Source organism: Pteronotus mesoamericanus, unplaced genomic scaffold (genome assembly GCF_021234165.1).
Source record: "Pteronotus mesoamericanus isolate MK-2021 breed Mesoamerican mustached bat unplaced genomic scaffold, CSHL_Meso_final contig_50, whole genome shotgun sequence".
Lineage (NCBI taxonomy): Eukaryota > Metazoa > Chordata > Mammalia > Chiroptera > Mormoopidae > Pteronotus > Pteronotus mesoamericanus.
This window is the reverse complement of record NW_026555186.1, coordinates 3,358,192-3,371,018: the sequence shown is the minus strand read 5'-3', so window position 1 is coordinate 3,371,018 and position 12,827 is coordinate 3,358,192. Positions and strand designations below refer to the sequence as shown.

At 32.6% G+C, this 12,827-nt stretch overlaps 1 protein-coding gene across 6 annotated transcripts in view; it reads right to left on the bottom strand.

Moving 5' to 3' along the window:
• CDH18 (cadherin 18) overlaps nt 1-12,827 on the bottom strand; it is an 822,825-nt gene that overhangs the window by 57,318 nt on the left and 752,680 nt on the right. For all 6 annotated transcript variants that reach the window (XM_054578303.1, XM_054578308.1, XM_054578309.1 and 3 more), the window contains one exon: nt 7,866-8,119. In XM_054578303.1, coding sequence (XP_054434278.1) covers nt 7,866-8,119 — 254 coding nt within the window. The remainder of the gene's footprint in view (nt 1-7,865; nt 8,120-12,827) is intronic.

Below are 12,827 nucleotides of genomic sequence, written 5' to 3'. Positions count from 1 at the left end.
AGTTTCTGCATCCAAAGGCTGGACCTGAAATGGTAACTTATTATTCAACCTCAAACTTTCCTGCAGCAACTGTTAGCAAAACTCAGGTTACGTTTCCATCAGTACACCCCTATGACATATGGTAGACCATGCCTCATTTTAGAAATCTGATCACTTCAGAACTGTCAACCTGAAAGAAAATGGGCATTTCTTCTGTTTGTAAGCTAAATTAAGAATATGAAAATGTGTAGGTTTTTTAAAATCACAGTAATTCCTTTTAGACACTTCACAAGAAGCTTTCTAATATAAATGCTAATATTAGTGGTTAAATACTTTTAGAATAAACATATTTTTACTTGAATTTAAAAATACAACCTATATTTAAATATTTTTAAAAAACATGCTAGACATGTGTCCTCAAACTCATATTATTTAATTCTTAACTTTCTTTGCAACCTAACACCCTTGAGAAATCTACAACATAAGGGCTAGGTATCAGTTATGTTTGGATCCAAAATCTTATTCATGGAGTTGGAACTGGATTTCAATTCAAGGAGAACTAAATATTTCTGCTTAACTACCCCTTGGATTTGTGCCTAGCAAGAAAAATACAAGCTCAGAAAAAGGTAAAATAGAAATGTTAGGAAAAAAGAAACTATTCAGAGTGTATTAGGAGATTAAGTGTGGAAAAATTTAATGCTAACTTAAAATTAAGAAGTGACATGGCTTCATTAAGCTGTTTATAAAACAATAAAAAAAGTAGATAATATTCTCAGTTGGTAACTTTCACATAATTTTCATAATAACATCTATTTATTTCCCTTTACAAACCTTCAAAAAGCAAACACAATATCTTAATATTTCATAAGTTGATATGTATAATATTTAGTTCGCATTGCAAATTGCACATGAATTTGATATTTTGCAAATATAATATCTAGTCATTATTTGCCTAGGTGATATAGGTTCCAAATTGGGATTAATGGGAAAACATGAAAAATTGGACTTTTGAGAAATTTTTATATTCTAGTCATAGCTTTCAAAAATAAACCAGCATAATTTGAAGCTAGAGTATACACAGCTGGACAAGATGTTTAAAGATAGTCTTCAAATTCTACTTCCCTCCTTAATAGGAGTAACATATGAGACGGGAGGAAACATATACAAGCCTTTGAGTTATTAATAAAAGCTAACATTTATGGAGCACTTACAATGTACTGCATAGTACTTTAAGTGTTTTCTAAATATTAGTTCATTACATACTCAAAACAAGTGCATGAGTTCATTACTATTCATAACCCCTTTTTACAGAGGAGAAAACTGTGTCACAGAGTGATGAAGAATATTATCCAACATCAAGGAGCTGGTTAGTGCAAGAAATTAAAACATAATTTCTAGGCTTATATGTAATATTTATAAGCTTCTTTTTAAAAAGTAGACAATATTTAAGGCTTTATATACTCATTCAAATAATGTTTATTCGAAGGAGTACAAGGAAGGAAAATACTAAAAACAAAACCTGAGAATTATTTAGACATAGATATAGCTAGGGAAACAAGTAAGCAAAATAAGAAAATAAAGTATTTGGAAACTGATATTAGAATAACTATGTTCATATTAATCCAATGAGAAAAGTGAAAGGAAAATACATTATATTGAAATAAGATAGAAGGTTAATATTCAAATTAGAATATATGGACCAACAAATAGACAAGTGAATTATGACGACAGCAAACAGTCACTCTCAGTAACAAATAACTTTATTCAAGTATTTCCTTCAAAAGAAGCTCCTTTAAACCAATTATCCAGCTCATCATTTGGCACTCAATTTCTCTTTGATTATATAGGCATGGACTCAAGAAAATTAATTGTCTTGTCAAAGTACATTGAAAAAGTAATTTTTCATTTTAATAACAAAATGTCAGTCCTCAGAAGCACTTATTTTGATTATAGTTTGTCCATTACACCATAAGAAGTTACTTGAAAACTTATGCAATGAAAACTCATTTTTTACAGTGACTTACCTAGAGAAACATCAGTTGGCTTAAAGTAGAAGAGATTTCTCTCAGTGGTTACACTTAGACACTTGCAGACACGGACCGTGAGTGGTAAAGCAGATTTATATGTGATTCTGCCTCCTAAACAGCTGTTTTTATAAGTCTGGCTGATCTAGACTAATAGATGGGATCAAGTTTAATCAATATACAGCCTGAGTGATACTTGAGCAGCTTGGCCTTGTCCTTAATTTAACAATAACAACAAAAATTCATACCTGCAGTAAAGCTCAGATTCATTTAAAATTTAAGGTTCTCTTCATGAATTTTTGATATATAATTTCTCCCACAATCATTCATCTGGAATATAATTTTTCCAAAAAACCCAAAACAAACAAGAACAGCATAAGGATTTTGTCACTTGATAAATAGTGTAGTGTGCTTCTTACTATGGGCAGCACACAGAGCACATATATATTTTGGAAAGCTTTTTTAATTTTCTGAACAAAAATGATCCAATGTAACAAAGGGATCTAGTAGAAATTAAAACCCTGCACAAGAAATGACATTTCCTCATCTTTATTTATGCCTCCAAGTTACTAAAATATCATATATTCTAATAATCCTGAATTATAGAAATGCTACGAAACCATTTAAAACATTTTTTTATTTATATGAAATATTTACATGAAAGCCATTAAGATATCTTAGTCTCCAGTCAGTAGATAAACAGAATGTTGCTAAACCAGGGTTTAGCTATTCATTCCAGAGCTAAATGAGCAAATCACACCAGCCCACCCAGAAAATAAGTTCTCTTCCTGGGGTCAGGGCTGAAATTTGGGGAGGTACCACTATCTGCTAGGTTGTTAGACAAATTTGAGGCAAAAAAAAAAATGGGGAAAAAATGATAGATTTTCTCTATCTTTGTTAAAGCTTAGAGACCATATTCTTATCCAGTTTCTATAATTAGTAGCTGTGTGACTTGCAGCCATTTGCCCCTCAGTTTATGGGTATCTTCATCTATCTAAAAACAGCATTGTCTCAGTCATTTTTAGGTCTCTTTACATTCTCAGATGTCATGTTCACGTGACAGAGGTTCTTAGTCAATGTAGATATGCTAACTTGGCTATATGGATTGTGCTGCAATTATAAAACACAAGTTACAGACAGAGACTTCTGGTTCTAAGTAGGAGCCTGCTTTCTCTCTCTCTTTACTCGATTAATATTGAACATCCCTAGTGAGTGGGCTCCTGTGTATCAGAAGCCTATGACAGTTCTGATCAAGGCATATGAGGATTAGGTTTGCTATTTTAAGTGTCCGGTTAAGCTTTACTTGACATTCAATAAGAAACTCTTTTATAAGCAAATTTGATATATAGAATAAAACCCCAAATTTAACATGAATACATTTTGAAACAGTTTCTTGTTATTTACTTATTTATTTTTGAAAGTTTAAATTCTGCATTCAAACCTTCATAACTAGTTTTTTTAATTCTTCAACTTTTCAACATAACCTTCTTGTTATTCTTAAATATCTCTTAAATTTGCTGTTATAACATTCACATTAATGTGGTATTTCAAACTCCCATTTCATCGTGAGCTAGTTGAAAATTTCAGAGAAGCATCAAAAAAACAAACATACTAATAAGGATTCAGAATTATACAAGGGACATTTGTTCACTGAGGCTACAATTAAACTCAAAGTAGGCTGAGTATAACACTTCTAATTCTTTGAAACTCTTTTTAAAAATAAATGTTTTTTAAATTGACAAATATTTCCAACTCTAATCAAAATTTTATTTTTGTTAGCGCATGTATAAATGACCTGATGTTTCCTAAAGAATATCATGTTGAGCATTTGAAACAATTAGGCCCAATATTTGTTACTTTCTTTAAATTGTTTTAAAGTTATTATACAAAGAAAATATTTAAAATGTTGACAATAAACAAATGTACAGATAAATCCAGATTATAAATCAGAGTGGAAAAATGTTAGGATGGTAAAATATATATATATAAATTTACATCTTCATCTTCATCTTATAAGAAATTGTGAATTGAGGACTCTAATAATTTCTTTGCAGTGTACTAAATCAAGTGCTGTATGTTTTAGCGGTATCGTATTTACTACCATATGTTGTAGTATGAAGAGACTTGACTCTTTTGAGCATCTCTGTTTTCCTAGTGTATGAAATACATCCAGATCCTGGCATTAATAAATAGCTTTCTGACCCTGCAAAACATCCATTTGCTTCCTATTTCATGAACTTGACTTCTATAACTGCGATTGTTTATGATTATTATTATTTTAGTAGTAGTTGTTAAACTATATAAGAGGCCTGGTATTGTGACTTTAAATACAAACAAACAGGGATTTTGGAGTAAAGCAGAACTGTATTTAAATTTTTTACCACTACGTAAACTTGGCCAAATTACTTCTTGAGCCTTACTTTCTTCATCTGTAGAATGGGACTAAAAATACAGACTCTTTAGGGTTCTTAAAAAGTATTTTTGGTAGGCTACATAAAGTTCCTAGCTCACAGATAGCAAGACATGAATGGTCACTAATTGTAACGGTCACATAATATAAGATGGCATTTCCAGAATCTCTCTAGCTTCATGTCCAACGTCAGCTTGTTCATCCATTAGTAGCTACTTGGGAGATTCTGAATTCCATTTACAGAATAACCGAAAGTGAACGTAGTCTTTAAATCAAGGGTTCTTCATTGCAGATAAATAGCCTAGCTCTGATTTTACTTTTTAAAATGCTGGTGATTATATTGCTGCCAGTTGTACATTTCTTGTTTGGAATTGAAAGAGACAAAAGCTAGACACAGTATGCTCTTAGAAATCTGAAGAGTCTTGGTAATAATTTAGAAAATTGAAATACAAAAGACTGAAGTCAGGAAGCTTTTCACAAATGCCTGTAAGACTCAAACTCCCTTTCATTATAAATTCTGCAAACTTGGAGTTAATTGCATTTCAGGTCACATTGCAAAATACATCTTTTCAATGTGCTTTTACTTAATTAGTACAAATGTTTGGTCCCTAAGAAAGGTGAAAGTATAAGGCTTCTTTTGTGTTTGTTAATGTTTTCCGTTTTTTTATTCAGTGTTTGCACCTACAGGCCCATGTGAATGACACATTATTATTGGAATCAAGAATAATATTATGTAAATTATACCCTGAAACAGCAGCTATGGAATCTAACTAATTATTTTAAGGTAGCTTTAGAAGGATTTATTTTACTTGTCAAACCAAAACAAAGCAGAAAGAATAATGCATATGCTAATGGATTTGTGCTTCTCAATATTAACATTTGGAGACAATACACCAAACAAACATTTTTGCATCCCAACAACTAGGAGAATGTATTTAAATAATGGATGTTCAATTAATGCTCTCAATAATATGGAACAATTACTGAGGTAATTAACTATATATTATTATATATTCCATATTATATAAAAATGATTTTATTGAATAAAATGTATAAGTTGAAATAGTACATGATTGTGAATTACGTGAAACATGCATATTGGTATGTATTTCCCAAAAATATATTTTCAAAATCTCTTTCCAGTCTTACCGTTATACCGGCCAGTTTGGTTTACTCTACATCAGGGCTTTTCAACCTCAGCACTCTTGACATTTTGGGCCAGATATGCTTTTGTGTGAGCACTTTCCCTGTCCTCCACACCCAGGTGATGGTAACTGGCATTCCTCCCCCCACCTGTGACAACCAAACATGTTTCATACATTTTCAAATGCCCCCTAGTGAGGAAAACTTTGCCCTTGGGCGAGAGCCGCTGTTGTCTGTGGAACAGATGTTTTGGGGTACATTGGCATCTATAGCGCAACAATGAAAGAAGTTTGTCCCTGACCTCAATTTCTCCTCCTTTGGCCTCCCCTTTTAGACAATGTATGCCACTCTTCATAGCATTTTAAAATTCATTACTCTTTATTTTGAATTGCAAGTCTTCCTCTCACTGCTTTAATTGTAATTGTTCATACCTTTCTTTCCTTCCTTCTCTCTGCCAAAGATTTTGCTGCCAGGATAAATCTCAAAGATGTCAGCACAAAGCCTTTTCACGGTCTCTCTGTTGCTTTTCTCCACTACCTCAGCACTTGCCCTTCTCACACAGGTGACCCAAGCTCCTTCTGTGTGCGAGAACTACATTTTCTTTCTCTTTCCTTCACTTGCCTCATCCTTAACCTGGGTTTTCAGCCTTAATTCAATTTTCAGCTCATTCTGTATAGATGATGTGGTGCACATTTTTCCATGCACACCTTCATATCTTTATCACCCTTATCAAATAATGCAATTTTTTAAAGTTTGTCTCTCCACTGGACTTCAAGCTGCTGCTGTTTTTGTGCATGTGTTAATTTCTTCATCATGAGGACTATTGCAATATCTGGATATGATAGGTGCTTTAAATATTACTTTTAAGACTAAATGTACCTCCCACCTCACCTCTTTTAATTAAAAATAGTTCTGTCTTTTGATCTACTGATCCCACTTCTGGGAATATATCTGAAAGAACACAAAACATAAATTCAAAATAACATGAGCACCCCTATATTCATCGCAGTGTTATTTACAGTCTCCAAGATATGGAAAAAGTCCGAGTGTCCATCAGTAGATAAGTGGATAAAACAACTGTGGGGCACTTACACAAAGGAATACTACTCGGCCGTAAAAAAGAATAATGTTTTACCCTTTGTGACAGCGTGGATGGACCTGGAAAGCATTATGCTAAGTGAAATAAACCAGAGAAAGATAATACCATATGATTTCATTCATATGTGGAATCTAATGAACAAACTGAACGAATTAGCGAAATAGAGGCAGACTCAGACAGAGAGCAGGATGACAGCTAAGTTAGTCTTAGGGGGTAAAGGGAGTGAGCAAAAAGGAGAAAAGGCTCATGGTCAGGGACAACGGTGTGGTGTTTGCAGAGGATGTGGTATAAGGGAACTAAATGATAATGTGGAAAATGGAATGAAAATTGAAAAAAAACAACAACGGTGCATCATTATCATTTTAATATTGAAAAGAATGTCTTACCAATGTGTATCAAGTATTCTATAACAAACTAACATCATGAAATATATTTATTCTTAAAAGTGTTGTGACTGCATGACATACAATAAAATATTTACTGAACACTTACTGGCTATGCTAAGTACTTTATATCAATCTAATTTAATTCTATCAGCATATTTCTGCGGCATTATTATTCCTGTTTATATACTTGGGATTTACATTCCAAGGTTACATGACTGTATAAGATCATACAGTTTATCAGTCAAGACTCCAGAATCCCCACACTGGTCTGTCTTCCGAGTCTAATCTCCGAGTTCATACTCTGAGCAGTCTTGGACAAGATGACATTTTTTGGGTGACTACTAGGTATAGGCCATTCTGTTTAGCCCTTTATGCACATTGCTGCATACTTTCTCACAATAACCAACAGGTTGTCATCTTCTTCTTTTACAGGAAAGGGTAGATGATTTACTAAGGGCACACAACTATTGTGACAGTACCAGGCATCAGGTAAGTGTTATTCCCAAATCCTTTCTGCACTATATTTATATTCTGTATCACTAAGGGATCAAAGCTTCTCTACTTTGTGATTAACTATTTCTACAAATCTCTCCAGTCCATTAAGTCAAATAGAAAAACTAATCTGAGTGCTCATGGAGAAGGCTACATATATTCTTAACTTGACAGAAAGCCATCTGCTATATTACTCAGTTAAAGAATCGGTATTATAGTTATATTAATATAAAAATGACCTAGAAATAACATATTTCAAGTATTTTATAACATTTAAATACTATGAGGCAATCAAAATATTTATATGTCTAAGTTTTTGAAGCATGCCATACCTTACTAAGCTATTAGCACTGTCAGGATCCTGTGCCAAAACGGTGCCAACCACAGTTCCAACCTTGGCATTTTCATAGACTTCCATGATGTAGGAAGGCATGGAAAATAGCGGTGGTTCATCCACATCGCCAACAATGATCTTCAGCATGGTAGCATCTTTAAAAGGACCCAGGTGAGAGAAGCGAAAGTCAAGATGTGTGTTTGCTCCTTCTATGTTGAGGGTATAGGACTTCTTTTTCTCATAGTTCAGTGGCTGTGGTGGGGGGAGAAAAGATTTCCAGTATTATGACTGCTGTCACTATCACTTCCAAACAGCATAATTCTTCATTTTTTTAAACCAGCTAATATGAATAGATTTAAATCCATCTATTTTATTTTAAAACCAAACTATGTAGTTAATTTATAATAATACCTAAAGAAGAAATCATAGAAACTCAAGTCTAAAACCAACTGTGACTTTTTATAACCATGGATATGATGATAACTATGTATAGAAATATTACCCCTAGGCAAACAAATTCTATTCTGAGGAGGCTCATTCTTAGTCTCTTCAAATAACTTTTATATATATCATTGCCAACCTATATTATTAATCTTAAAAATAATTGCTATTAGTTCATTACATTTTAAAGCTAAAGAAGATTGTTTTTGTATTTTGCATTTAAACAATTTATCTCATATCATTGACTTTTATCTATCATCACCTTATTTTCACCTTGCTGGTTTTAAACTTTGTATCTAATTTTAAAATCTGATAACTTTTTTTAAGTTTTTAATTCAATGATATTTTCTTGGAATTTTAGCAAAACATTATACAATTTTGATTTTCATTTTAGTTTTTGAAATTGTTTTCAAGTAATTTTATCTTTATTAGTAATGCATTTATGTATGTCTTTTTAAAGTTATTATATTTTGGTGTAATCAACTTTATTTTTTAAGTTATAGTCTTGTTTGTATAATTTATTTTTTAGCTTTGAGTCTTTATTAATTGTATAATATTTTAGGGTTTTTTAAAACTATTCAATATTTACTTTTTCTATTAGTTTTTATGTCAAAAATCATAAATCTAATAGCATATATTAGTAAATATGACCAATAAGGTTCTTTCTCTTAGGGAATATGTGGTCTAATGTAGAATATGAAATAGTAAATTGACATTTATAGTACTCTGTATTTTAGTGCCATAAGAATGGGACCTACAGGAAGTAATAATAAGGATTCAAACCTAGGTGCATGTAAGCAGCTAGGCAATGTTTGTAAGAGCAAGTACCTAGCAGATAAGAACTCAATGTTTAGAAGATGGTTAGTAAGATGCACATAACAGGCTCTGCAATCTGAAGTGAGCTCAGATTTATGAGCTTAGAAAATTGAGCTCAATATCAAAAGTCTCTGTGGTGATGTTAGAGCAGGTGATCTGGAGACCAGCCTTTTAATTTCAACCTGGTGAAGTATCCACTGATGCTGAACTTCCTTATTACTATCTATGAGAAGACACAGAGGAGATTTTTCTATCCTTATTCCTGCCATTGATTTTGCACTAGCTCATTTCAATCCTGAAGCCTTTTCTCTTGGTGAGATCAGAGAATGTTTATTCCCTATGGGGGAACTCAGATATTTTCCTTTACCTTAGGGCCAAGGAGAAGCTGATTAGAAAAAATATCCTTATGGAATTTTATAAATAGAAAGATCAGTCTTACTAACATTTATTTTCCTTACCTCTTCTGAATTGCCTTGGATAATTGGCCTTCCCAGAAACTGGTGATTGCATAGAAGGAAAAATAATTGTTTAATTTTCAAGCTCAATATTAAGAATCTAAAACCTAGATAACTTCTCACGTCATGGAGACATGGATGAGACCAGGTCACTACAATATTTTACAAGTTTTTATAGGACAAAAAAAAATGTTTAACTATCTTTAAAACTTAAATTCTCTAAAGTGGATCATATATACAATATATATGCATTTATATATGATAAAATTATGTATTTTAGGTGTATACATTTTAAAGAAATGTTCACTTATTCCATAGTTTGTGAATCACTAATTGGGAGTTATTTTCTTTTGAAGGAATATAAACTAGAAATGGATTGCAAAAGTAAATGGCATCCATCTTGGATGTGAGTTGCATAACTCCTAGTTAGACTCACAGCTTGCTTGTCTTTTTTCTTTTCTTGGTCCCCTCTTCTTAATATTAGTGGATGAGAATTTTTCTTTGTTTAATTTCATACATTTTATCCAAATTTAAATTGCCTAGCCCAGCAATGGTACAAACTTGCTGCGTATCAGGAATTGGTGGATGGTTATAGTCCTTCTTGGCTCAGAAGAGCGTGGATTGTCACAATCTGGGCTTGTTGCTCCTGGAATGCAACATCTTTGGCAAGTTTACCATTTGCTTAAGATCTATAGAATCAACCTACTGCATCTGGTAGACCTTATAATGACTAAGGTTCCTCTCTCTAAACATGAGTATTTGGGACCTTAAAGCTAAAAAAGCAGGATTAATTTATTAGGGATGGTTAACATTCCTTCCTCATGATAACAAAGTTTTCAAACATACATCTTCACTTATTCACTGGGGTTGGCATTCATACTTTTCTAACTCTCAGTGAAATTGCACAGGTAATTTTGGCCACTTCTACCCCATCAGATATTATTATCAAGCTGTGTTTCCAACATAACAGGCATCTCTTTTTCCTTTTTTTTTTAGCAGGTCCCTCTGTAAGTTAGATGTCATTTGTCTTTACACTAACCTACCTACTGCTAAGAAGCAGGCTGTTAATATGGACACATAATTTTATGTTTATGATTACCTAATATAGATTTAACTACCTTCGGACAGTGATAATCATTTTGTGTAACTTGTTTGCCAGGACTGGCAGATGGATGAATGAAGACCCATATGGAGCCACCAAGGAATAAGAGGATAATTTCAGGTGGGGAAAGAAACTTGGAAACAGGTAAATTAAAATGCACATGGGCAGATTTTAACAACCTCATTTATCAAAAAAAAAAAAAAAAAAATCAGCAGTGCTGAACTGCAAGTTTAGAAAAAGTGAGAAGATGACCTGGCTCGTGTGGCTCAGTGGATTGAGTGCCAGCCTGTGAACCAAAGGGTCACCGGTTTGATTCCCAGTCAGGGCACATGCCTGGGTTGTGGGCCAGTAGGGGGTGCATGAGTGGCAACCATGCATTGATGTTTCTCTCCTTCTCTTTCTCCCTCCCTTCCCCTCTCTCTAAAATAAATAAATAAATAAATCTTTAAAAAAAAGAAAAAGAGAAGAAATTATATCCATTTATTCTTAGTGATTGTAGGTTTATGTATGCAACATAAAGTATGTTAATTCTTTGTTTTGTATTACAGCTACAATAGTATATAGTGATTGGATTAGGATTACAATTATTTTTATATTATTCTTAATCTGACAAAGCTATCCAAATACTCATCATCCACACATTTTAAAAAGATCTTGTAGTAATTTCCTAGTAATCTTTTGTCCCTGGTAAATGCTTTAGAGCTCTCTGGATTTCATTTTCCTTAGTTACCAGATTTTTTTTAAACTTAAAAATAGTCTATAAAATACAATCTACCAGAATCAGAGAAACCTACCCATCTAATACTTCATTTTGATGACAAGATGTTAGAGGGAAAAAAATTTGGAAAAAAAAATTTACCCAGGCTACTCTGTTGCCATAGAAAACAATAACATGAAATGTTCGGCTGAGAGTTTATAAAACACAAAACATACATTTTCAGCGTTAAAAAAAATGGAGAATAATTGTATTAAATAAGACATAGTAGGAATTTAATAACCATGGTAGTAGAACCAAAAAAAATATTATGGGTATAAAAAAAAGAGTTTGTTCAACTTCACATTAAAATGTCAACTGTCCCTGCCTTTAGATCCTTCTGGCTGGATTCTGACAAAAATAATTCAGATTGACTAAAACACTCAAGCTAAAGGAAAAAAAATGGGGAGAGTTCTTCCTCTTAGAACTGCTTTAAAACTCTTCAAAAGAGTAGGCGCCAGCCTTCAATAATTTGCTTCTGATTATTTACTCTATAAATTTTGCCTGACCAAGATATTTGGTGTAGGGACAGGAGTTGATAACATGAATATAGTTTATTCTATTTAACATTTCAGAACTATGAAAAATTTGTCTTCTTTGAAAACTGCGAGTCTGCATTATCAATTCCAGTTCCAACACTTGCAGAGCTGAAGTACTGTGACCACAAACCAAGGAATGCCTGGCATCATCAGAAGCTGGAAGAAGGAATGGATCATCCTGTAGAATTTGTGGAGGAAATGAGCCCTTGCCAACACCTTGCTTGATTTCAGCCTTCGGGACTTCAGAGCTGTGAGATAATGTTCTAAACCACACAGTTTGTTGTAATTTGTAACAGGAGCCCTAGAAACTAATATAGATTTCTTTGCTTCACATAAAAACACAGTGTAATTTTGTGTATGTGTATGGGCATGTGCGCTGAAAGGTTTAACTAGCATTAGAATCATTTGCTCCTGAAGGTTTGTTAGAATTTCCTTTGCGTATCACTGGATCGGAAGTATTTGGAGAGGTGGTTCTTTCACAGGCTTCTCATTTTCTTATATGAAAACGTTTTATAGGCATTTTATATTTCTTTGAAGTTGCTTTTTTAGAAACTTTGGCAAAAATACACTCTACATGAAATTTGTGTAGAATTAAGGAAATATTATGTTATGCTTTTGATTTTTTCTAGCTATTTATTGCCTATTATTTCTTCCATGTTTCTTAATAAGATTAAGATTATTGTTTTATTGTTTATTGTATTTTTATATTTTAAAATAAGATTTTTATATTTAATATTATATTTCTGATTTCTATCCTCCTTTTGTCTTTATTTTTTCTGCTTTTATTTTTCCTTAATATTTTTAGTGATATATTTATCTAATTTTATTATTTTGTTTTGTCTTTACTATATTT